We start from the raw sequence: 26,616 nt of genomic DNA, 5'->3' as shown, positions 1-26,616 counted from the left end.
GTAAAACATTCTTTCCTTCTTGTGTTTTTCTTTTATCTTTATTTCTTATTTATGTTTACCCTTATGGTTATTAATCTTCAATAAAAACTTATTGAAACTAAAAAAACATGCAGCTGGGAGTGGGAGGGTGGATGATGCAGGGTGTGTGCTAAAGAGGTCAGCTGGTCAACTCCCTCCTGTGTCATGACCTACAGTCTGTAAGGATATAAGACAGAAGCAATAGATACATTTGGAATCATGGATGTAGCACAGGAAAGTAAGTGCCTTAAGATTTTATGGAAAGCTTTGATATTTTTTGCAAAAAAAGTACAAGAATGCTATATTAGTGCATAGGGGAGCTGGAATTTAGAAAAAAAAATTAAAAAAAAAAAGTGAACTTAGCCTTTAAGTACTTTCTTGTTGGTTTAAATCTGAGAAAATAAATTGGTTCCCCTAGAAATACCAAGCACTTAACCCTTAATGCTGAAATTAATGGATTTGAGATTCCATGCAGATCACCAGGTTTAAACGTGCATCTATGGTTAAAATGTAAAATCATATATTCATTTTACATTGTATTTCAATTATTTCTAGCCTACTCCAATGAATCTGAATGATCTTGAAGTTTGTAAACTTTCCTTGTGAAGAATCCCAAACACTTACTTCTTTGAATTCTGTGACACGTATTCACTAGGCCCTGTGTGTAGGCACTGCTGTGTCACAGAATGCACAGTGCCTGCCTTCTGAACTACAGAGGTGGCTAGAGGAGCTTCAGGAGTCAGTACAGAAATCACTGCCTGCAGACAGCAAGGTACCATGGGATATGTAATCCTTAAGACATTGAAAGTAAACAGAACAGAAGCTGAAAAGCATATAGTGAATATCCAGGAAAGATGGCCAGCAGACTGGAAGCACTCACAACATGCAAGGAGATTTTTCAAATAAATTTATATTGTATTGTGAAACTAATGCATTGAGATTACAATGTTGATGTTATGAAATGAAAGTGTATGCTGTGACCACACTACTCCTTTAGTGATGGTCTGCTCAGTCCTAGAACTAGAAGAAACTCAAAGGGTCATATCATTGAGAAGAAAAAAAAAGACTGACTATTAAAGCGCCCTGAGGCGATTCAGTTCGCATAGGTAGCGCTATACAAGTCATTCATTCATTCATTCAAGGCTTCATGTACATGGGACGTTTTTACAACCTCTCCTGAATGATTTAACTTGACAGATAAAGCAAGATAGACAGATAGTAACCCACGTTTAAAAATGTCCATTTTGCCGCGTTTAGCCACGTTTGCATTTAGAAGGGGTATTTTTTTTATTTTTTTAATTGCCAGAAATATAATATATAATAATAGAAAAAATAAATAAAAGTGCAGCGCTTACCACTAGGTGAATTTTCATATAACTAAGTATAAATGAATAAACTTTCATAAAGAACCAAAATATTAGTGAATCCAAATCAAGTGAAAATCAATAGTGAAAAGTGTTTACAAAAAATTAGTTAGTTGTCAAAATAAAAAACAACATCCATCAGTCCAATGCATTTAAACAATGCATTTAAACATGTGAAATTTTTTTTCAAAAGATGTATAATAGTGTCCTATATAAGTGAACAAAAAATGTAGTTAATCCTGTTTGTTCAGGAGAAAGTGCTTGACCACGTGGACCCTTCACAGCTACAAATCAATAAGAAATGAAGGCTTACCAGATCACCAAATAGTATGCACAAATGCGAATACCCAAACGATTCGAACGGACAGCCGGAAAACGACCCAGTCTCTGACGTTCCACAGTCACCGAATCGACTCGAGTCCTCTCACTAGACGATTTGCACAGCCGCGTAGAGCTTTCGATGTGGGAAGCCAAAAGTCAGCCAACACCTTCGAGTGTTTCGTAGTTCCCAGGTCCGTTCCGGTCCTTTCAGAAGTCTCGGGATATCGTATCAAGGTTAAATTAGAGGAGTTCAGTATGTGGTGAAAATCGCCAGTCCTGGAGTCTCATAAATGTCTTCCCTTTGCAGCCTGGGGCACTGGTGTGATCTTACAGGGATCCAGAGAATGCTGGGAACCAGGAGGCAGGAAATAAGAAGCAGCTGGTCGTGACTTCACAGGAACAGGAACTTTGATTATTCACAGTGGCAAGACATGGTAATGCATTTTGAAGCTACAGCTTCTTCCTAAGACCATCTGATGGTCTGAGGAAGAAGCTGTAGCTTCAAAATGCATTCTCTGGATCTCTGTAAGATCACACCAGTGCCCCAGGCTGCAAAGGGAAGACATTTATGAGACTTCAGGACTGGCGATTTTCACCACATACTGAACTCATCTAATTTAACCTTGATACGATATCCCGAGACTTCTGAAAGGACCGGAACGGACCTGGGAACTACGAAACACTCGAAGGTGTGGGCTGACTTTTGGCTTCCCACATCGAAAGCTCTACGCAGCTGTGCAAATCGTCTAGTGAGAGGACTCGAGTCGATTCGGTGACTGTGGAACGTCAGAGAGACTGGGTCGTTTTCTGGCTGTCCGTTCGAATCGTTTGGGTATTCGCATTTGTGCATACTAATTGGTGATCTGGTAAGCCTTCATTTCTTATTGATTTGTAGCTGTGAAGGGTCCACGTGGTCAAGCACTTTCTCCTGAACAAACAGGATTAACTACATTTTTTGTTCACTTATATAGGACACTATTATACACCTTTGAAAAAAAATTTCACATGTTTAAATGCATTGGACTTTTGAGTTTCTGATGGATGTTGTTTTTTATTTTGAAAACTAACTAATTTTTTGTAAACACTTTTCACTATTGATTTTCACTTTATTTGGATTCACTAATATTTAGGTTCTTTATGAAAGTTTATTCATTTATACTTAGTTATATGAAAATTCACCTAGTGGTAAGCGCTGCACTTTTATTTATTTTTTCTATGTTGTTGTGCCCAGTATCCTGGTTATTGTGTTCAGCTGCTGTTCTTTAATTTAATTTTTAATTTATTTACTAAGCGCAGATTTTTTTATAATTTTTCAATATATAATAATAGCCAGACCAATATTCCGCTTTCAGTGCTCTCACACTTTGAATGAAAATTACTCGGTTTTATAATATTGTACCCAAATGAATTTTTTGTCCTTTTTTTCCCCATACAAATAGAGCCTTCTTTAGGTGGTATTTGATCACCTGTGTTTTTTTTTATTTTTTGCACTATAAATGAAAAGACCGAAAAAAAAAAAAAAAAAAAAAAAGTTTTCTAAAAATTAGTGTACATTATTTGGCGTTTGTGAAAGTTAGTGTGACGGATCTTGAGTCTCGGATCCCCCTGCTGAGTATCTCCGCCAGACCTGTGTCTCCTGTACTCCAAACGCACCCGCAGCCACAGCCTGCAGACTCGCCCTAACCAGCCCTTAACCCCTCGATCATGAGACAAGCCACACAGGTGTCAAGGGTTAAACGTGCAGAGCAAAAACAGTTTATTAAAAACCAAACATACACATTTAAACACAGTTAGGGACACTCCTCTTAGCCTTGTCATAGAGGGGCTAGGGGACAATGAAGAACCAATGGAAACTCAAAACTTGTATATTCAAACTACAGTTGAAACACATGAAGGGATTATGGATAAGCAGGCAGCCCCTCCTTACACATCCCCAGCTGGGAGGTGTCTCCAGACCTTTGTCTATGTGCCACGACCCAATACAATTAACACACCAAAAGGGAGTGGGGGGGGGGGGGGGGATGGGTGGTCGATGGGGAAGAACATATGTAGCTTTGCATTACATTATCTCTATGTCGTTTTGTCCCCAAGTCTTGTAGCCCCACGCTTTGGGAATACTGCCATCTTGTATACGCCTTTATCAGCTAAAAGTACATTGTGGAATAAAAGTATATATTTAGCCCAGCCGGGCCAATAGGTTTAGGTAGCCAGAAACGACTCCAGGAGCCCAGCCACAGTTCTGATGAATCGGCGACCGCAGACACAAATGTCTGGAGGTGGCATCTTCTCCATGTGGTGGGAGATGGCAAATAGCCCTCCAAATCTCACATTCTCTGCTGGGCCATCGTCTGTGGGTAGGAGGCGAGCCCACAGCCCCTTCCAAAAAACACAGTGACAGTGGGTTCTGTCACAGAGTCTACAAGCTGTGGTGCAAATCATAAAAAAATTGATCACACCTGATGTACTGGTGGCCTCTCATTTCTTGCGACCCTAACAAGCCAAAAAATAATACCCCCCAAATGACCCCTTTTTGAAAGTATACATTCCAGGGTATTTAGTAAGATGCATGATGTTGTTTTTAAGGTTGCAATTTTTTTTCATTCTTTGCAAAAAAGAAGATTTTTTTTTTTTTTTATTATTTCTTTTTTTTTAGGTAATAGGTTATTTCTCTCACATGGCATGTGTATACCACAAATGACACCCCCAAAATACATTCTGCTGCTCCTCCTGAGTATTAAGACACCATGTGTGTGGGACTTTCACAGCCTAGACACTTAGAGAGGCCCAACATGCAGGGAGCACAGTCACGTGTTCTATGAGCATAAATTACACATCTAACTTGTTGTCTACCTATTACACTTTTAAAGGCCCTGGAGCACCAGGACAATGACATGTGACACTGATGTGGCACTAATACGTGGCACTGAAGGTGGCACTGGGGACAGATGGCACCGAGAGGTACTATGGGCACTGTATTTTCAATTTTTTTTTTTTGTGCACACTCACAAGCTGCAGCACGGAAGCTCTCCCTCCTCTACACGTGGTCTCTGTGTGAGGAGGGAGAGCCAGCAATGAGAGATGATCTCATGTTTACATATGAGATCATCTCTCATTGGACGCTCCGATCGAGTGCTAAATGGCCGCTGTGATTGGCCATTTAGCAGGATCTGTGACTGGCTTTGTCCAAGGGACATGGCCAAAACAGAATTTCCCTGATGTGCGCCTGTTTGGCGCTTGAAATGCCTCTAAACTCTTCTGAACCCATTTTTTTTGCCTTCGAAAAAAAAGCCTCTAAACTCAACTGCCTAGAAACGACTATAAAACGACCCTGTGTATATGTACTGATAAGATAACAGAGGAGAGTTCAGGAGCAGTTGGAAAAAAATTCCCAACTGCTCCTGAATGTCCGTTTAGCAGCAGCAATGTACATGAGGCCTTACTCTGCAAGTCTTCCTCTTTCTTCACAGCATATTATAAGGCCTCTTTCACATGGCCGATCCATTTAGGTCCACCTGTCAGTTTTTTGAGGCGGACCTAAACGGATGCTCCATAGAAGTCTATGGAGCGTTGGATATCAGCGGTGACATGTCCGCTGACATCCGACCCACTTCCAAAGAGTGTGACGGAGGACACTGCGGTCCATCGTCATCTGATCTCCCATAGGGGAGAGCGGCACTCTGACAGGTCCGTCCCTGCGCAGTGTGCAGAGACAGATCTGTCATCTTCCTGCTCAGCGAGGATCGACGTAGCGATCCCGCTGAGCAAGCGCATAGCCACAGGGCGGATCAGTGACCCTAAGAACAGAAGTGTCTGGCACAAAGGTCACTCATCCTAACCGCTGTGATGACTTACAAAATAAAACAGGGATAATAACAAATTTGTGCTAAGGGTAACCCTTTCACTGGCTGGTCTGTATGCACAGTCTGTCTGTACAGACATACAGAACCACCTGGCCAGTACGCCGTATGGACCTCTTTTCTCCCTCTGCTATAAATCCAATGGTCACTTCAAAACTACAGTGGGCGCAGGCAGCGATCACTACAGATCGCACCTATATGTCCCAATGACAGCTGATCATAGTAAACTGCGAGTGTTACTAGCAGACTGTCATTTTAAGGAGAAATCTATATACAGATTTCTTATTCATTCATTCATTTAAAGTGCTGCAGAGAAAGGCACCATCTTCAGTCCCTTTCTCTGTCTCAAAAAAAAAAAGGAGCTATGGGGGTCTGTTTAGAACTCACCAAAGACCCACCAAAAAAATAAAAATAAGAAAATAATGAAAGTAAAAAACAAAACCCCAGTGGTGACTGGTGGTGAACCTTTTTTGGGGGGGAGGGGGGTGTGGCAAACAACCCCCCCAGGTCCGCCCACACTCAGCCTATTCGCAGCAACGCCCAACGTACCATCTGTCCATTTCCATCTAATCCGATCTGCTAGATGGATGGGGAATGGGATCCCCATCTGTCTGTTTTTACTGGATCGGATGCAGACGGATGTAAACGGACATATGACTATTTCCATAAGCCACTCCATAGAGAGGAATGGGTGTCTGAAAAACGGACAGGCAGATCCGATTGATCTGCTTGTGTGAAAGGGGCCCAAGGCCTTGTTCACACAGGGCGTACATAGCATACCTTTACATGGATGCACGGGTGTTCTGTGCATGTCTGTGCAGGCAGTCCCATTCATGTCATTTGGGATGTAGCAGCTGCACGAACAGAGCTGTTGCCCCCAATTTTACATCCACGTAGGTCCCCATGCTTGTCTCTGAGGTGACACTGTCTGTGTTCGGGGTAATTTACCCCCACCCACACAGAAGGCAGATTAGGAACAGCAGCTATGCCTGTACAGGGATGCACCGAACACCTGTGCATCCCCATGCAGGTAAACATGGCCCTCCAGGGACATACATTATAGAATGCCACATGTAAACAATGCTTTAGTAGTAATTTAGCAGGAATTTTGTAAGTTATGTTGTGTTTACATGTACTATTAATGATTTTAGTGAAAACGGCGATATGATGCCCAAAAAATCTGTCGCACTTTTTTATTCTACAGGTCATGTGCTTTCAGAAAATTTCTAGTTTGAGGGGTCTTTTAAAATTCTGAAAGCTGTAAGTGAAAACCTCCGGGGGGGAGGGGGGGTCTTTAAAAAAACTCTTAAACTATAAGTGAACAATGAAAACCTTCAGAATTTTTTGAGAAATGTGGTTATTTATATTTTTGCGTACATTAAGTTTTCACCATTTTGCAAAAAGGCGTAATTTAAAAAAAATTACAAATATTTGTTATTTATTAACTCAATAAAGGTTAAGGATTTATATATAGCAGGAATTTTGTAAAATTTGCTGTGTTTATATCTGCAAAAGAATTTTTAGCAAACATATTGTTTTGATAAACATTTGAGCAAATATTGCAGAGCGTTAAAATCAGTAGCACCTTGCTTTTATTCTACAGGTCACGTGGTTTCAGGAAATATATGGTTTGCAGGGTCTTTAACAAACTGAAAGCTGTAAGGGAAGAATGAAAAACTCTAGATTGAGAAATTTGGATATTTACATTGTTTTCATTTATGTTCGATTTTCACCATTTCGCAGAAAGGGTGTAATCTAAAATTTACAACTAGTGTTTATTAACTTAATACAGGTTAGCTTTAATATTTAGTAGGAATTTTGTATAACCTGCTGTTTTTTTTTTATTTGCGAATATCGATTTTACTGCAATCTTAGCAAAAATATTGTTTTGATAAACATTTGTGCAAATATCATTGTGCCCTAAAAATCAGTAGCACCTTATTTGCATTCTATTGGTCATGTGCTTTCATAAACTATATGGTTAGAGGGTCTTTAACAAACTCTGAAAGCTGTAAGGGAACAAAGTAAAAAAAAAGCAATGGAAAATAAAATGGCAAAAATGGTCTGGCCACCTGAGTTTAAATATGGAGCACAGGGCCTGGCAGTGAAAGGGTTAAAGGTACCAAACAAAAAAGGCCTACAGAACCTTCAGGACTACAGAACGTTAACCCCCATGTTATGAAGAGGGGTGGGAGTGATCCACAATTCATCATAACTGAGCAGAGCTGACAACATTGCTTGTGACTTGAGTGCAATAGAAGCAATGTTTTATCACCCTGAACAGAAAGGTAGGAGCAAACTGGATTACTGATAGATCAACAGATATTTTTCTGTACTTGCAGTTTTTTAAAGAAATAAATCAATATGTAAACAAGGCGTTTGTATTAATATTTTGTCCTGACACTTGCAGTTTCTTCATATTGACCTTTTTAATAAGGCAAGCATTTATGATTTATGTGTTACCTACAGAAATCAGATTGACTCTTTCACCGATCACATTACAATAAAACTATATCTATGGGTTACTGAAATTTACATACGATTCTGGAACGTTGCCTTTACCTCTGTAGAGCCTGTAAATGCTACTTTATCCACATCAGGATGGACAGCCAGATTTTCGCCAAAAGCACCATTACCGGTGACCACATTGAAGACTCCAGGTGGCAGTCCTGCTTCACTACAAATCTCTGCCAGGAGAAGAGCCGTCAAACGCGTGTATGTTGCAGGCTTTAATACTACAGTATTACCTGGAATGAAACATAATACATTGGCTGAATGTGGCTCAAAAACAGCAACACAAAACATTTTATCATTTCAACTCAAAAAGGAGCTTTCAGACAGGATGGGAGGGGCTGAATGACATCACAACGCTTGCAGTGTGCACAAGACTGGCAAAACTGGAAGAACGTTGCGCATTAGGATATTGATTGCGCATGTCATTTAATGTTGGCTATACCTGGTGTGGTTTGGAGCACCAGAATCAAGGGAGTGTGTTTTTATCATGTTGATGTAGTGAATAAAGTATTTTAAGGATGAAGCACTATTTTTATATAGATGTGTTACACACAGATTGATATATTTCAAGCATTTTTTTTTTCATTTTGAGGATTATGGCTTACAGCTAGTGAAAACTCAAAATTCTGTATCTGAGAAAATGTGATTATTACATAAGACCAATAAAAAAAAAAAGATTTTTAATACAGAAATGTTGGCTTACTGAAAAGTATGTATGTATATGTACAGTATAATATGCACTATACCAATACTTGGTCAGGGCTCATTTTGCATGAATTACTGCATCAATGAGACGTGGCATGGAGACGATCAGCCTGTGGCACTGCTGAGGTGTAATGGAAGCCCAGGTGGCTTTGTTGGATCTGGCGTCTCATCTTCCTCTTGACAATACCCCACAGATTCTCTATGGGGTTTAGGTCAGGCAAGTTTGCTGGCCAATCAAGCACAAGTGATATCATGATCATTAAACCAGGTATTGGTATTTCTGGCAGTGTGGGCAGGTGCCAAGTCCTGCTTGAAAATCAAATCAGCATCTCCATGAAGCTGGTCAGCAGAAAGAAGCATGAAGTGCTCTAAAATTTCCTGGTAGAGGGCTGAAATGACTTTGGACTTGATAAAACACAGTGGACCGACACCAGCAGATGACATGGTTCCCCAAATCATCAAGGACTGTTGAAAATGTTGCATTTCGTTTGGAAATCAAGGTCCCAGAGTCTGGAGGAAGAGTGGAGAGGCACAGAATCCAAGTTGCAAGAGGTGTAGTTTGAAGTTTCCACAGTCAGTGATGATTTGGGGAGCCATGTCAACTGCTGGTGTTAGTCCACTGTATTTTAGTCCAAAGTCACCACAGCCCCCTAACAGGAAATTCTAGACCACTTCATGCTTCCCACTGCAGCTTTATGGAGATGCTGATTTAATTTTGCAGCAGGACTTGGTACCTGCCCACACAGCCAAAAGTAACAATACTGTACCTGGTTTAATAATCATGGTATCGCTCTGATTGGCCAGCAAATTCGCTTGACCTAAACTCCATAGAGAATCTGTGGGGCATTGTCATGTGGAAGATGAGAGGCATCAGACCCAAACTGTGTAGATGAGCTGAAGCAACTTGGACTTCCCCAACACCTCAGCAGTGCCACAGGCTGAACGTCTCCATACCATGCTTCATTGATGCAGTAATTCATGCAAAATGAGCCCTAACCAAGTACCGAGAGAGAGATCATTTTTCTCCTGTACAAATCATTAATAAGACCTCATCTGGAATATGCAGTTCAGTTTTGGGCACCAGTTCACAAAAAGGATATTAGAGGAACTGAATTTATTCTCTTGAGAAGGGGAGAATAGGAGGGGGGGGGGGGGTATGATCAACATGTACAAATATATTATAGTAAACTTTAAGGTTCATAACAGAGGGCAAGGGAGCACTCAAAATACAGAAAGGATTCTTCACAGTAAGAGCTGTGAAAATGTGGAATAGACTCCCTCCAGAGGTGGTTCTGGCCAGCTACACTGTATTCTTTCCTAAAATGTACATAATATAACTGGGTACTGACATTTATTATTGAAAAGTTGATCCAGGGAAAATAAGATTGCCTCTCGGGGAATAAAGAAGGAATTTTTTCCCTGCTGTGGCAAATTGGAGCATACTTGGTTGGGGGTTTTCACCTTCCTCTGGATCAACTTTGGGTATAGGATTGTGTAAATGGGATTGTAATTATTATTTTTTGGTTGAACTAGATCTGAACCTGACTGACTAAGTAATAGAGCTGCATGATTCTGGCAAAAATGAGAATCACAATATTATGCTTAGAATAAAAAGATCATAATTCTTGCGACGTAATATCTTTCACATTATACAAAAAAAAAAAAAAAAAAAAAAAAAACTTTACTAATTAGTTTTTTGTTTTAACTCATTAAAGTATTTTTTTCCCCCCAAAAAATGCATTTGAAAGAGCTGCGCAATTACAGTGTGACATAAAATATTGCAACAACCACCGTTATTCTCTAGGGCAGGGGTGGCCAACCAGACAAAGACCAAGAGCCACATTTTTTTACCAAGTTACCGCAAAGAGCCACATCATACGCATGGGCACACATGATCACCCCATCCCTTCCTCATACACACATACGTTTGCTCAGCTGGATTTATTGTAAATGTCACACACTGTTTTAACACTACAAAGACCACAGGCCAGTCATTTTCAACAATGAACACTGTGTGCACTCTCACACAGACAAACTCTGTTTAACCAAATCCATAACAAGAATAATAGAACAATTTACAAAACATTTTACCTTTTATTATGCGCATTATATGTGTTATTTAGTTAGACTTCTGGCAATCCTTGTCTTGAACAATCCTGTTCAAATCTGGCTTGTACTCCGTTGTTGTAACTCGAAGCAATTCTTTCACATGAGTGTCGGTCAGAACAGACCGATGCTTCGATTTCACGTGTTTCAGGGTGGAAAACACAGACTCGCAGACATATGTTGACCCAAACATTGACAGTATCTTAAGTGCAGCTCGTTTGACATTGGGGTATTTTTCCATTGGCACAAGTTTCCAAAACTCAATGGTCCCTTCCTTTAAAGCAGGTTTCAGTTTGTCCTCTTCACGAAGATCAATCATCTCCATCTCAGCCGCACCCTCATCTATGACTAGCGGGGCTTTCAAACAGTCCGTCTCAGCGTTAAATGGGTCAACAAGGAACGTAATCTGTGGCCTTTTCAGTTGTAGATCACGGAACCGGGCCACAAAGCTTTCGTGCAGCTTTTCAACCAGTGTTGCATATCTGGCTCTTTGCTTGTTCAGGACGGCGCTGGTGACCTGCCCGCTGGCTTTTAGTAGAGTGGGAAAATGTGTTAAATCTCCCTTTTGAATATGCGCCTTGAACAAATTCAGTTTGTTGACAAATGCAAACACACTTTGCACCAGATCAGGCAGCATTTTTAACTTACCCTGCAAGGTCAGGTTCAGTTTGTCCAAGTGACACAGCATGTCAACCAAAAAGGCCAGATCCATAACCCACTCGAGGTCCGAGAGCTGTGGATAGTCCTTGTTCTTCTCTTCCATGAACAGTTTCACAGCATCCAAAAGCTGGAAGAAGCGAGAGAGTACCTGGCCTTTTGACAGCCACCTTACAGTGCAGTGTTGCGCCAGGTCACCTGGAAGCCCTTGGTCCAGCTCAGCGATGAGATTCTTGAATTGCCGGTGGTGAAGCGCATGTGTACGGATGTAGTTGACGATTGCCATCACAGGCTTCATGACACTGTCCAAATTCAATGTTTTAGACACAAGTTGCTCGCTGTGTATGATGCAGTGGAAATTCCAAAACTCTGGAAATGTTTGGTAAGCTTTGCACAGCCCCACAAGCCCATTCACAGATCCAATCATGGCTGGCGCTCCATCTGTGGCTATTGCAGTTAGTTTCGCTATGGGCAGATTTGCTTTCACAAATGCATCCATCATTGTATCTTTCACATCTATGCCACGGGTTCTGTCTTTTAAAAGGCATAATATCGAGGAGTTCCTCTTTGATCAAACAATCGTTTGACAGAGACCGTACAAATATTGCCAATTGAGCCTTGTCTTGTATGTCACAACTCTCATCCAATGCGACACTAAAATACTCACAAGCTTGAAGATCAGAGTGCAACTTTGACTGAATAGACGTGTTAATGTCTGATATTCTGTGCTCAACAGTGTGGCGGGACAGTTGGAGGTCTGATACCATTCGTTTTAGTTTGTCGTTTTCAGGAGACAAGATTTCAACAATGTCACAGAGGCATTTTTTAATGAACTCCCCTTCATTGTATGGCTTTTTGGCCCGTGCAATGTTCCAAGCCAGTTGATACGATGCAAGCGTTACAGTCTCTGTGTGCTTTGTAAGTTTTTTGAAAAACTTTGCCTGCTTTTCTGTCTGACTTTTCAAAGTAACCAACTTGTGCTTGCGAAGTTCAGTCCCTTTTGGAAATTCCTGGTCGATGTTAGCATGGAGTGAGCTGAAGTGGCGCTAAAGGTTTGAAGCTTTGAAATGCGACAAGGACACCTGACATATAAGGCAGAATGGCTTTCCATTACGTTCAACAAAAAAATATAAACTCTCCCACTCTGTTAAAAACGTCCTGTGTTCTTCATATTTTCGTTTTGCTGTGCATTTTTTCCCTGCCATTTTGCTCTTACTGAAAAACTGCCCACGTGTGCATTTGACGTAAATACAGAGCAAGGGGGCGGGGTAGTGAGAGTGAGGGGTGAGCGGAGGTGTGTATGAGCGGCAGAGTTCTGTCCGAAAAATTTGAAACAAACTCAGACGGATTCGAACGTGATGACATACGACTCGACTCGAATAAGGAAGTTCATAGCCAGGAGTATCCAATAGCTGCACTAGCGAATTTTTCGGTAGGAACTGGGTCCGGCAGAGTTCTGGCCGAAAAATTTGAAGCAGGTTTTGCAATTCTGACGGACTTTCCGAATGAGCGGACTTGGCCACACACAATCACACCAAACTCCGACGGATTCGAACATGATGACGTACGACTCGACTCGAATAAGGAAGTTCATAGCCAGTAGCGTAAGAGCCGCACGGAACCGGGCAAAGAGCCGCGGGTTGGCCACCCCTGCTCTAGGGTCTCTACTAAAAAATTATATAAAATGTTTGGGGGGTTTCAAGTAACTTTCTAGCAAAAAAAAAAAATAGATTTTAACTTGGAACCAACAAATGTCAGAAAAAGGTTTAGTGTTTAAGTGGTTAAACTTTCTTAATTTACACACAAAGTCTATTCCATTGACAAATTGTTACAATGTTTATACTTAGTTCCACTCCTAAAGAATGTTGTGATTCTTGGCAGACTGCCTGGATTTTCTCTTCCTTTCTTTAGAGGGCTGTAGCTTCAGAAAAGCAGAGAGACTTCTTTGCATAGACAGAATCGTGAAACACTTGTCAAGATCGAAACGGGGGAAAAAAACACGATAACGATTTTTGATGATTAATCGTGCAGCTCTACTATGTAACTGTATACAGTTGTGTGAAAAATTTGCCCCTTTCTGATTTTTTTTTTTTTTTGCATATTTCTCAAACTTAAAAGGACTCATATCATCATAAATGCAAAGAATTGATGGTTTCATTTATTAAAGGCAAAAAAAGCTGTCCAAACCTGCCTGGCTTTATGTGAAAAGTAATTGCCACATAATAACTGGTTGTGCCACCCTCGGTGGCAACAACTATAATCAAATGAAAAAAATCAGCCCTCGCGCCACTAAGTGATAGATGTGACTAAAGTGAAACAATGTCAAAACTACTGATAATAAAAAAAGAAAATAGATAAATAGATCAAATGTAGACCTCTGAGTGATAAAAAGTGCAAGTGCTAAATAGTGCAAAAAAATGCAGCAGGACAAAATAGTGAGCACAAACTATCAAATGAATATTAATAAAAGGGGGGTCCTGCGCAAATCGTGCCACTCATATAATATAATTAAAAAAAACTTGAAGTAATATTATGTGCAAGAATCAAAATATATAAAAGAAAAAAAATGTCCATATAAAAGCACAAATACAAATAAAAATAAATGGAGGAAGGACCAATGATGTGATGTCCACTAATTCAGGCTCCCAGAACTCTCACCTTAAGACGAAGTAAACAAGCTGATCAAAAAAACCCCAGGAATCTCTAATTTCATTCATTAAATTTAGCCATCAAGGAAATCCAGAGGAAGGATGTAGTAATAGAATTCCGCCACTAGAGGGCCAGTTCCAGCATATAAGCTTTACTCTGTGGATCCTCAAATCAATCAACAACTACAATCAAGCGTTTGCCATAACTGGCAGGGAGTCTTTCACATTGCTGTGGAGCAATTTTGGCCCACTCTTCGCAGAATTGTTTTAATTCAGCCACATTGGAGGGTTTTCCAGCATGAATGGTCTGTGTAAGGCCATGATACAGCATCTCAATTGGATTTAAAGGGATTGCAAAGGTAAACATTTTTTCACCTTAATGCATTAAGGTGAAAAAACTTCTGATAGCCCTCCCAGCCCCCATTTTACTTACCTGACCCCTCGAAAGACCCGTGCTCGCCCCTGACATCCTCTTCGTCACTCAGCCTGGCAGTTGATTGGCTGGAGTGGATGGATTGAAATCAGCGCAGCCATTGGCTTGCACTGCTGTCAATCATATCCAATGACGCGGGGCGGCGCGGGTGGGGCCGAGTGATACAGTGGTGGCTATAGACACTGGCTGTATCACGGGAGTGCACCCGCAAGTGCTTCTCACCATGCGAGGGAGCTCGCATGAACGCGAGAAGTACTTGCAGGGGGAAGCAGAGACAGCCGCTGAGGGACCCCAGAAGACCAGGTTCGGGGCCATTCTGTGCAAAACAACCTGCACAGTGGAGATAAGTATAACATGTTTGTTATTTAAAAAAAAAAAAATAATAATTTCTCTTTACAACCCCTTTAAGTCCGGGCTGTGACTAGGCCACTCCAAAACCTAAATTTTGCTTTGTTTGAACCATTCAGAGGTGGACTTGCTATTGCGTTTTGGATCATTGTCCCGCTGCATAACCCAAGTGCACTTGAGCTTGAGGTCATGAACTGATGCCAGACATTCTCCTTTAGTATTTTCTGGTAGAGATCAAAATTCATGTTTCAATCAGTTATAGTAAGCTGTCCAGGTCTTGAAGCTTGAAAGCATCCCCAGACCATCACGCTACCACCACCATGTCTGACTGTTGGTATAATGTTCTTGTTATGAAATGCCATATTCATTTTATGCCAGATTTAACGGAATACGCATCTCCCAAAAAGGTACCTTTTTGTCTCATCAGTCCACGGAATATTTGCCATTAAAGTCTTGGGGACAATCAAGATTTTTTCGGTAAATGTGAGACGAGCCTTTGTGTTCTTTTTGGTCAGCAGTGGCTTTGGCCTTCCAACTCTCCCATGGATGTCATGTCATTTTTGCCCAATCTCTCTTTCTTATTGTTAATAAAAAGAAAAAAAACTGCACAATTGTCTAAACTATATCTCAGCTGCAACTCAAAATGTTATACAACACCAAAACGAAATAAAGAACAGTGGGAGCTGCGCTAAACAAATTGATCTATGGGGCAAAATTCATATGACAAACACAATAAAGTGAATATTATGACAAGAATACAAGTGATCATAAAAAGCATGAAGCTGAAGAGAAATATTTTGAACAGCTAATGAATATTGAATAACCAAAAGTCCATACATAAAGATGATAACCAACAAAAGGGTTAAATTGTGTCTGGCAATACAAAAAATAAAGTCCATGCAAAAAAATAGTAGACAAGTGATAAAAACAGGACACCCCAGAAAAAAAAAGTGACCAGATGAAATTGCCTCCACCACAGTAAACACTGCCGCTTACCAGATCATAGTGGTCCCTTATTACAGGGGACCAGAACCCCAGCTCGGGATCTCTATGATGTAAACTGAACTCTTCAGCCACAGCAAAGAAGGTTCTCACATAGATCGAATAGGGCATGGCAATAAAATCCCCATAGAACAAAAAAAGGCTCACAATAGTGTAAAACCCTTAACATTTATTCCGAATTCATAAGACAAATGCACACATTTAGCTAGATACAATGCAGCATTAAAAGGAATCGGGCCAGCCAAATAAGCCCATTGCTTCCGGGACTAAGCGTATGTTTTGTCATCAACAGGATTTGTGAATAATGGCTCTCCCTGTGGCTCATTGGAGTTCCAAAGACTTAGAAATGGCTTTTGAAACCCTTCCTAGACTGATACATGTACATCACTTTGCTTCTAATATGTTCTTGAATTTTTTTAGATTGTGGCATGATGTGTGGCTTTTTGTGATCTGTTAGCATGCTTCACTTTGTCAGACAGCTTTGATTTATGTGATTTCTTGATTCAACAGGTCAGGCAGTAATCAGGCCTGTGTGTACAGCTTTTTTTCCCTAAACAATAAGCATTTAAAAACTGCATCTTGGATTTACTTGGGGTTATCTTTGTGTAATATTAAAATTTGTTTGATGATCTGAATCATTTAAGTGTGAGAAATATGCAAATAAAAGTAAAAAAAAAAAATTAGGAAGGGGCAAATACTTTTTCACACAACTGTATATATGGAATATCAGAATTAAATATACAGCGGGGCAAAGCATAAAAAATAGGAAGATTTTAGGTAAAATAAATAAATAAAAATTCAGGTAAATTCGACTGCCACTGCTACTCAGGTCTACTGTATATTATTGTGATCAGTAGTTTGAAACGTTGGCATTTAGCAAACTCACCCATAGCTAAAGCAGGACATATTTTCCAGGTGAGTAGCATCAGAGGAAAATTCCAGGGAACAATAGCAGCAACAACACCTATAGATAAAATGTAAAATTGACATGTTTTTATATACAAATTCATAAATTCAAAATTTACTAAAATCCACCAATAAAGTTTTTACTCACCCAAAGGTTTCCAACCATTCATTTCAGTGTCCCTGAGCTGTGCCCAACCGGCATGGTGATAAAAATGGCGAACCACAAGAGGAACATCGCAGTCACGTGACTCACGAATAGGCTTGCCATTGTCCATGCTCTCCACAACACTGAGTAACCTCTGATGTTTCTGTACAGTACGGGCAATGCTGGTGAATAAACAGTAATTTGAAGGTCACATGTAAGTTAATATCCACTTTAGGCAAAGTCTATTATAAAGCGTAAAATAACTTGTGAATTAACAAATAAAGCAAGGCACACTAAGCTGGTTGTACAAATATAGTGCCTTGCAAAGTATTCACCCCTTGGCTTTTTACCTATTCCGTTGCATTACAGCCTTTGGTTCAATGTTTTTTTAAATCTGAATTGTATGTGATGGATCAGAACACAATAGTCTAAGTTGGTGAAGTAAAATTAGAAAGATATATACATAAAACCATTTTTTCAGAAATAAAAAACTGATAATTGGCATGTGCGTATGTATTCACCCACTTTGTTATGAACTAAAAAGCTCTGGTGCAACCAATTACCTTCGGAAGTCACATAATTAGTCAAATGACATCCACCTGTGTGCAATCTAAGTGTCACATTATCTGTCATTACATATACACACACACCTTTTTAAAATGCCCCAGAGGCTGCAACACCTAAGCACGAGGCACCACTAACCAAACACTTTGGTAATGATTAAGCATAAGATGTATATGTGAAATGGATCTACTTGACCATATATTGGTGATTGGGAGCCCTGGATGTGCAGCCATTTATTTCTTCTTTTAAAACTAACCAAACACTGCCATGAAGACCAAGGAACTCTCCAAACAAGTAAGGGACAATGTGGTTGAGAAATACAAGTCGGAGAGGCGCATGCACAGAGACTAGCAGGACTGACATGTCAGGCTAGAGCTCCGCTCCATGAGGGGGGAAAAGCCGCAATAAAGACATAGCCCGCCGGCATAGAAACTTCTTAAAACAACAAGCATTTACTCCTGAGAGGTGAGAGGACTCATTGGATGCCAAAATGTTTTTTGGGGGTGCCAGAAATAAAATTAAAATAATAGCGGCACACTGGCAAGGAATACTACAAAAAAAAGTGCCAATTGTCTCAGTCACATTTACCTCAGAGAAGAATGATAAGCCTAAGATCTCCCAACACATCTCCCCTGAAGACTCTGTCTCAGAGATTGAATTAGCCATGTCACATACATCACTTCAAGAGCCTGTAGTCCCCTCAAGCATGTTAAAACAATTTGAAAAAAATGCTTCACAAAGCTTTAAAGTAAACTTCAGAACAAATAACTAATAACTTAACGAAGGTGATAAGAGAATTGGGACACCGCACAGCGACACTAGAACTTAAAGTGGAGGAAATTGAAAAGACTACATTAGATTATTTGTCTGAAATAGAAAACCTAAAGGAAGAAAATAGCACATTGCAGAATAGATTGGATTATGAGAATCAGGCCAGAAGGTCTAATCTGTGATTCAGAGGTATACCTGAATCGGTCATAGATCTACAAGCAACTATTACAGCACTGTCTCAAGAGCTACAGCCAGGCATACCATTGGAAAGGCTGGAAATGGACAGACTGCATAGAGCACTCAAGCACTCATGCCCAAAAAGGTGGATGGCCCCCCCACGAGATGTCATAGAAAAATTCCATTTCTATCGAACGAAGGAACAGCTTTTAAATGCAGTAAGATATAAGAACAATCTTATGTACCAAGGTTATAACTACCAATTCTTTGCTGACCTTTCCCAATTAACAAGATCTAAAAGAAGAGCAATAAAACCCCAATTAACTGAACTACAGCGCCACAACATAAAATATCAATGGGGCTTCCCATTTTCCTTACGTTTCACTCATAATGGAACAAAAATCTCCTGCAGAACAACTGAACTTCAACAAGCACTTCAAGATCTTAACTTAATAGATGGGAAATCTACCACAACTGCTACACGAAGAAGATCGGCTTCAGCCTCCTCATTGCATAATGCTTTAATTACTTTTTTTTTTTTAGTAGCTCCCGGATTAGTGCAACATAAATAGGGATGCACTAAAATATATAGTATAAATTAATTCAACTGAATGAATTTTGAGTTCCTCAGAATATTTTTAAAATCCTTTATTGGATTTTCTCTCCTTTCTTTTTCTTTTTTTTTTCAGTCTAGGATTCATTATTACTTACAGTCTCTATATTTATAATCCATACACAGGTTATCACTAAATACACAAGAGTATTGTGAGTTATTTTGCAACTAAGTATTCATCTAACAATTTGCAACTTATTAATTTAGTTTGTGGTTTATACGTTTCCACGGTTTTGAACTTACGGTTTATATTATCAGAGTGGTTTGTTCTGTTTTCATGAACTTATTTTCACTAATATACTTCATAGGAATCTTTCCTCCCATTCCCCCTTTTATTTTTTTTTTATTTTTATATATTTATTTGTATTTATTTATTTATTTTTTGTCACTTTAGACTTTATTTTATACCTATTACCAATATACATAGTTTGAGCTTATAATATTACATCCTTGGCATGTACATTACTCATTTTTCATGTGGCTCCCCAGTGCACGGAAGTTACATGCGCCTCAACCTGCTTTCATCGGATCCCTGCAATACTATGTGGAGATTCGACGAAGGCTCACCGTCCCCTGATGGGGGATTTTGCTCCTCATCATGGGCAATTTTTGAATCCTTATTTTTCTTCATTGTACTTATATGCTACTTAATCCTTTTTGTTCCCTTTTTCTTCTCCAAGATTGATTGTATTGATTCTTTTTATCCTTTTCCCTTTCTCTTGTCCGCGAAGGTAAGACCAAAAAAAATCCATATGTTAAGTTTAAATTATCTAGAATGTGGTTATATTTGTCATGGCTCCTTTAAACATTTTATCTCTAAATGTCCAGGGTTTTAATGTGCCACAAAAGCGTACGAAAGCATTTCAAACATTTCAAGCTAAGAAGGCGCACATTCAAGAAACACATTTTACACCGACTACAACTCAAAATTCTTCACTAGCTCCTACCCACAAGTATATTCAGCTTCGGCTAATGTCAAAAAACGTGGTACTCTCATAGCATTTCATCATTCAACACCTTTCACATTACATGCAGAAATCAAAGATCCTGAAGGGCGTTACTTATTACTAACAGGGTATATAATGGATACAGCTATAACAGTGGTCTCTTATTATGCTCCCAATAGTCAACCTTTACCATTTTTAATCACATCTTTTTCAGGTGATAAACGCAAAATGGGTTCAATTTTTGTATGCAGAGATTCTAATCAGGTACTCCTTCCATTTCTGGACAAAACACCATTTGCTCTACCAAGATACAAATCCAAAATGGTCTGTCTCAGCTCCTTTCCAGACACAATTTGGTCGATTCTTGGCGAGAATCTAAATTAAAAAGAAATTATACTTATTTTTTTGAATCCACATCAAACATTTAGCCGTATTGATCATGTATTCATAACAATAGGTATGGTACCAGAGATAATTACATCTGTAATTATTCCAATCCCTTGGTCCGACCATAATGCGGTATATACTACTATAGCTTCTATTATACCTAGAGCTCATGACCCAACCTAGTATGTCCCTAATAATTTACTTAAACATCCCACTCACCGTACATTTATTGAACAAGCTTTAAAAGATTATTTAAAAAGAATAATACTAGTGCTGACATCTCCTCACTTACACTATGGGAGGCCCATAAACTAGTCCTTAGAGGTATTTTTCATCAACAATCAGGAATGCTCAAACGAGAAAGTAGAAATTTAGCAAAACAATTAGAGATGGAATTTAATTCAGCATTCATGTCCTTTCAAAATAGCCCTACTTCTTCCGCTAAAACTTAGAGAAAGCACGTCTGGAATATGACCTTTTTCTCACCAATTTCCCTGACAAATCAATTCATAGAATTAGACATTCTTTTTTTGTGAAGTCTAACAAACATGGTACACTATTGGCAAAGGCGTTAAAATCCATTAATAAATCTTTTAAACCTATTAAAATGTAAAACTGGCCAATAATATTATATACACAAGTAACCCCCCCAAAAAATTGTACAAAAATTCAAATCTCATTAAAATGAAAATAAAATATCTATATACAGAAACAAATACATTCAATACCTATAAGGCAGATTCTTTTTTCTCACAATACAATATTCCACAGATGACTGAAGCACAAAAAAAAAAAAAACACTACTAGAAAATCATTTCTACCAATGATGTTGCGGAGGCCATCAAAGAGCTCAAATTAAATAAGAGGCCCGGTGCGGATGGATATTCAGCATTGTATTATCGAACGTATAGTGATATTATTTTCCCTATGCTTGCAGAAGCTTTTAACGATCTTTTAAAAAAGAAATCATTTAGACAGGAATGATTAATGGCCACTATCTGTATGATTCCAAAGCTGCAATTAGTGATAACTTATGCACAAACTAGCGTCCTATTTCTATGATAAACATTGATGTCAAGATACTAGCGAAAATATTGGCTGCCAGGCTAAAAAAGATCATTGGCACTCTAGTCCATTGTGATCAAGTTGGCATTATGCCTTCGCGTCAGGCAGGTGACAATGTACGAAGAGCAGTCTTATTAGCGCACATTGCTAAAACACGTAATATTCCAGCCCGTTTTCTCTCTCTTGATATCAAAAAAGCTTTTAACTCCATTTCATGGCAATACATGCAATATACATTACAGAAATGGGGGTTTGGCCCAAACTTAAACTGGATCTTTGCTCTTTACAACAAACCAAAGGCATACGTTAAATATGCAGGTTATAAATCTGACTCTTGATATCGAAAGAGGCACAAGACAAGGATGCCCACTTTCTCTATTACTGTTCGCTCTTCTTAGAGCCACTTGCACAAAGAATTAGAACTGACCCTACCATAACTGGAATTGAAATAGGAGGTTATCAACACAAACTTTGTCTATTTGCAGACGATATCCTCTTATTTCTCTCATCACCACAAGTGACAGGCCCTAATCTTATCCCAATTCTTAACAATTTTGCCGCAATTTCAGGCTTATATATTAACCCTAAAAAACATCTAGCACTCAATGTATACCTTTCAAATCTGGAGCTATCCTCTGCAAAAAATTGGTCTCCCCTTCTCTTGGGCTGATAAGTCACTCCCGTACCTTGGAATACAGCTAACATCTTTATCAGATTTATTCTCAGCCAATTATCCTCAGTTACTGAAATACTTGTCAAACATGATGAATGCTTGGTCCCACCTCCCAATATCGTGGCTTGGAAGAATGAATACCATTAAAATGATGTTATTACCTAAGCTATTATACCTATTCAGAGTTTTACCAATTCCGATTCCAGGGTACTACCTGAGAATTATTCAAAGGAAAACAAACAATGGCATTCATTTGGGGATCTTCAAAACCACAAATAAAACTTTAGATGGCCCCTCCGTCACAGCGTGATCCCAGTTGGGGTGCCGGGGAGCCAGATAGAGGTCGCTGAAAGTTATGGTTGCACCACCCACTTAAACGTAATAGTTGCATTTTAACTTACGTAATTGAGCTAACAACATAAGGATGTGAATACGAAATCAGAGGAAGAAAGCTGAATTTACACCTATAAGCGCATTTTTCCTTTTTTTTTGTTCTTCTTCTCTTTTCTTTTTTCTTTTACTCCTTTCCTTTCCTTTGGATGTTAAACCACAACATGTAGTTCACTACTACCTGTACTCGTTTCATTATGTTTGTACTATGTGAAAACTTTCAATAAAAAAAAAATAAAAACACCACGAATACAACAGCATACATTCTTTCTTCTTAAAACAAAGGGAGGTTTAGGTTGTCCTAATTTTGCATACTACTATAGGGCAGCCTATATTGCAAGCCTTTCAAAGTATCATGCACAATATGAAGCCCCACTTTGGGTATCAATTGAAGCAGCTGAAGGTGATCCTATTTCAATCTCCAACTTACTTTGGTTATCCTCAAAAGAACTTAAAAGGTATACGGAACCCAGTTACCAAACATTTCATGTCCCTCTGGGATAGATTTAAAATGAAAAGTCAATTGCAATCTTTACATAACCCCTTAATCTCATTTTACAAAAATCTTGCATTTTATCCTGCATGGGTATATCCTAAATCCTTCAAAGAATGGTTATCTCGTGATATAATATGTATGTATAAATTTATAAACTCTTCATCATTCATCCCTTTTCTGATTTTAAAGAAACAATAAAATATTCCACAATCAGAATTGTTTAAATACCTCCAAAATTAAAAAATTTCTTCACACCTTTAATAACTACTGTAAAATCATTAACTCAATTAACCCCTTTTGAAGCTATTTGTAAGAAAAACCCACATTCTAGGAGGTATAATATCCATTTTATATTCACATTTACTGGTTCATACTAGTATTAACGAACCACAATATGTTCAGAAATGGGAAAAAGGTTTGGAAAGAAAACTAGATAGTTCTGAATGGAATCAAATATGGTCCACAACAAAAGCAACATACCCTAATATATTGGCGATTGAAACGAACTACAAGGTGTTGACAAGGTGGTACCTAGTACCAGCTAGGATAGCAAAATATACACCAAATTACTCCGCACAATGCTTTAGGGGATGCTCAGATCTAGGAATGCACTTTCACATTTGGTGGTCGTGTCCAAAAGCTCAATTGTTTTGGAGGGATGTATTTAAAATTGCATCTAAACTAGTTGATAAGATAATTCCTTTAGATCCTGCAATAGCATTAATTAACTTAAAGCCTGAAAATATAACATGCTTTAAACTATTAGTAAAACTCTTCACTGCAGCCAAACAAGCACTAGTGAGATCTTGGAAATCTTCTAACTTGATTGTAAAGGAAGTTCTGACTCGGATGAATTTTATTATGACCAATGCCAAAATGATAGCCATAGAAATGGACACGATCCCTAAATTTGAAAAGATGTGGCAACCTTGGATCGACTATTATACCACAAACCTTTGACAACCAAATATTACTGTCGTGGTAACTCAATTGAAAGATTTTATAAGATAGGTCTTCTTATATTGGTAATGTCTAACGGTCTGACCTCGCGGACTTCTACACTCTCCCTACTCTACTTCCTTTTTCTTCCCTGTATTCTTTTAATGATTTTCATTATGATTTGGAGCTCTCATTTATTCATATTTAATAGTCCTTTTATACTGTCGGGACTGTAGCAATGATTATTATTACTTTTATACTATTATACAATTCATCGAGTCACCTTAATGTATTAATATATCAATAATACTTTTGCTTAGTTCTTATTTTATCATCTTCCAGAATAGCCTATTAACCACTTTCAGACCGGACCAATTTGCTGGTCAAAGACCAGACCACTTTTTGCGATTCGGCACTGCGTCGCTTTAACTGACAATTGCGCGGTCGTGCGACGTGGCTCCCAAACAAAATTGACGTCCTTTTTTTCCCACAAATAGAGCTTTCTTTTGGTGGTATTTGATCACCCCTGCGGTTTTTATTTTTTGCGCTATAAACAAAAATAGAGCGACAATTTTGAAAAAAAACACATTATTTTTTACTTTTTGTTATAATAAATATCCCCCAAAAATATATAAAAAAAAATTTTTTTCCCTCAGTTTAGGCCGATACGTATTCTTCTACATATTTTTGGTAAAAAAAAAAAAATCGCAATAAGCGATTATTGATTGGTTTGCACAAAAGTTATAGCGTTTACAAAATAGGGATAGTTTTATAGCATTTTTATTAATAATTTTTTATTATTTTTTTTTTTACTAGTAATGGCGGCGATCAGCGATTTTTATTGTGACTGCGACATTGTGGGGGACCCATCGGACATTTTTGACACATTTTTGGGACCATTGTCATTTATACAGTAATCACTGCTATATAAATGCAGTGATTCCTGTGTAAATGACACTGGCAGTGAAGGGGTTAACCAGTGGGTGGCAGTGTAGGGGGTTAAGTGTTCCTAGGGGTGTGTTACTAACTGTGGGGGGGTTGGGCTTTCATTTAGTGAACACTGATCTCTGCTCCAATCACATGGAGCAGAGATCAGCGTCACTAGTTGCTAGGCAGAATGGAGAAATGCTGTTTACTCGGCATTTCCTCCATTCGGCCGCTCCGTGAGACGATCGCGGGGATGCCCGCGGCGATCGAGTCCGCGGGTCCCGTGACCGGACTCACGGGGGTCCCGACCAGTGCGGGAGCGCGCCGGCGGCGCGCGCTCCCGATGGCAGGGCGGCATTGAATATTGGACGTACCTGTACGCCAATATGCCTGCCCGTGCCATTCTGTCGACGTACATCGTCGTGCGCTGGTCGGGAAGTGGTTAATATCCTTATATAATTGTAATTGAGCTTCCTTTATTTGTATGTATTGTAACTGAAACATGTTATTTGTACATTGTTACTTCTTTACTGGACTTTAAAATATTTTTGACAATGGGAAATACAAGTCAGGGTTAGGTTATATAAAAAAATATAATATAATTATATATATATATATATATATATATATATATATATATATATATATATATATATATATATATATATATATATATATATATATATATATACACACACACATACATATACATATACATATATACATATATATATAAAATGTATTAATATATACAAATCTTTGATGATCCCTAGGAGCACCATCAAATCTATCATAACCAAATGGAAAGAGCATGGCACAACATACCGGGCAAGTAGTGCATTAATCAGAAAGGCAGCACAGAGACCTAAGGTAACCCTGGAGGAGCTGCAGAGTTCCACAGCAGAGACTGAAGTATCTGTACATAGGACAACAATAAGCCATACGCTACATAGACTTGGGCTTTATGGTAGAGTGGCCAGAAGAAAGACATTACTTTCAGCAAAAAACAAAATGGCACGTTTTGAGTTTGCAAAAAGGGTATGTGGGAGACTCCCAAAAATGTATGGAGGGAGGTGCTCTGGTCTGATGAGACTAAAATTTAACTTTTGTCCATCAAAGAAAATGCTATGTCTAGTGCAAACCCAACACATCGCATCACCCAAAGAACACCATGGTGGCAGCATCATGCTGTGGGGATGTTTTTAAGCAGTAGGGACTGGAAAACTGGTTAGAATTGAGGGAAAGCTGGATGGTGCTAAATACAGCGATATTCTTGAGCAAACCTGTACCACTCCATGTGTGATTTGAGGCTAGGACAGAGGTTCACATTGCAGCAGGACAATGACCCCAAACACACGGCTAAAGTAACTTAAGTGATTTAAGGGGAAACATGTAAAATGTGTTTGAATGGCCTAGTCAAAGCCCAGACCTCAATCCAATAGAAAATCTGTGGTCTTAAAGATTGCTGTTCACAAGCACAAACCATCCAACTTGAAGGTGCTGGAGCAATTTTGCAAGGAGGAATGGGCACAAATCCCAGTGGTAAGATGTGGCAAGCTCATAGAGACTTGGAGCTGTGATAACCACAAAAGGTGGCTCTACAAAGTATTGACTTTAGGGGGGTTGAATAGTTTTGCACATTG

General features: G+C 39.0%; 1 protein-coding gene across 1 annotated transcript in view; it reads right to left on the bottom strand.

Moving 5' to 3' along the window:
* ALDH16A1 (aldehyde dehydrogenase 16 family member A1) overlaps window positions 1-26,616 on the bottom strand; it is a 350,717-nt gene that overhangs the window by 283,783 nt on the left and 40,318 nt on the right. Inside the window, exons 4-6 of the mRNA XM_077457008.1 lie at window positions 17,028-17,206; window positions 16,860-16,937; window positions 8,123-8,307 (exon numbers count right to left, since the gene is read on the bottom strand). Of these exons, the coding sequence (XP_077313134.1) occupies window positions 8,123-8,307; window positions 16,860-16,937; window positions 17,028-17,206 (442 nt within the window). The remainder of the gene's footprint in view (window positions 1-8,122; window positions 8,308-16,859; window positions 16,938-17,027; window positions 17,207-26,616) is intronic.

The sequence above is a fragment of the Lithobates pipiens genome, unplaced genomic scaffold (assembly GCF_037356315.1).
Source record: "Lithobates pipiens isolate NorthernLeopardFrog02 unplaced genomic scaffold, aLitPip1_a1.2 Scaffold_27, whole genome shotgun sequence".
Taxonomy (NCBI): Eukaryota; Metazoa; Chordata; class Amphibia; order Anura; family Ranidae; genus Lithobates; species Lithobates pipiens.
Note: the sequence above shows the minus strand (reverse complement) of the source record. Positions and strands in the feature narration are given on the sequence as shown.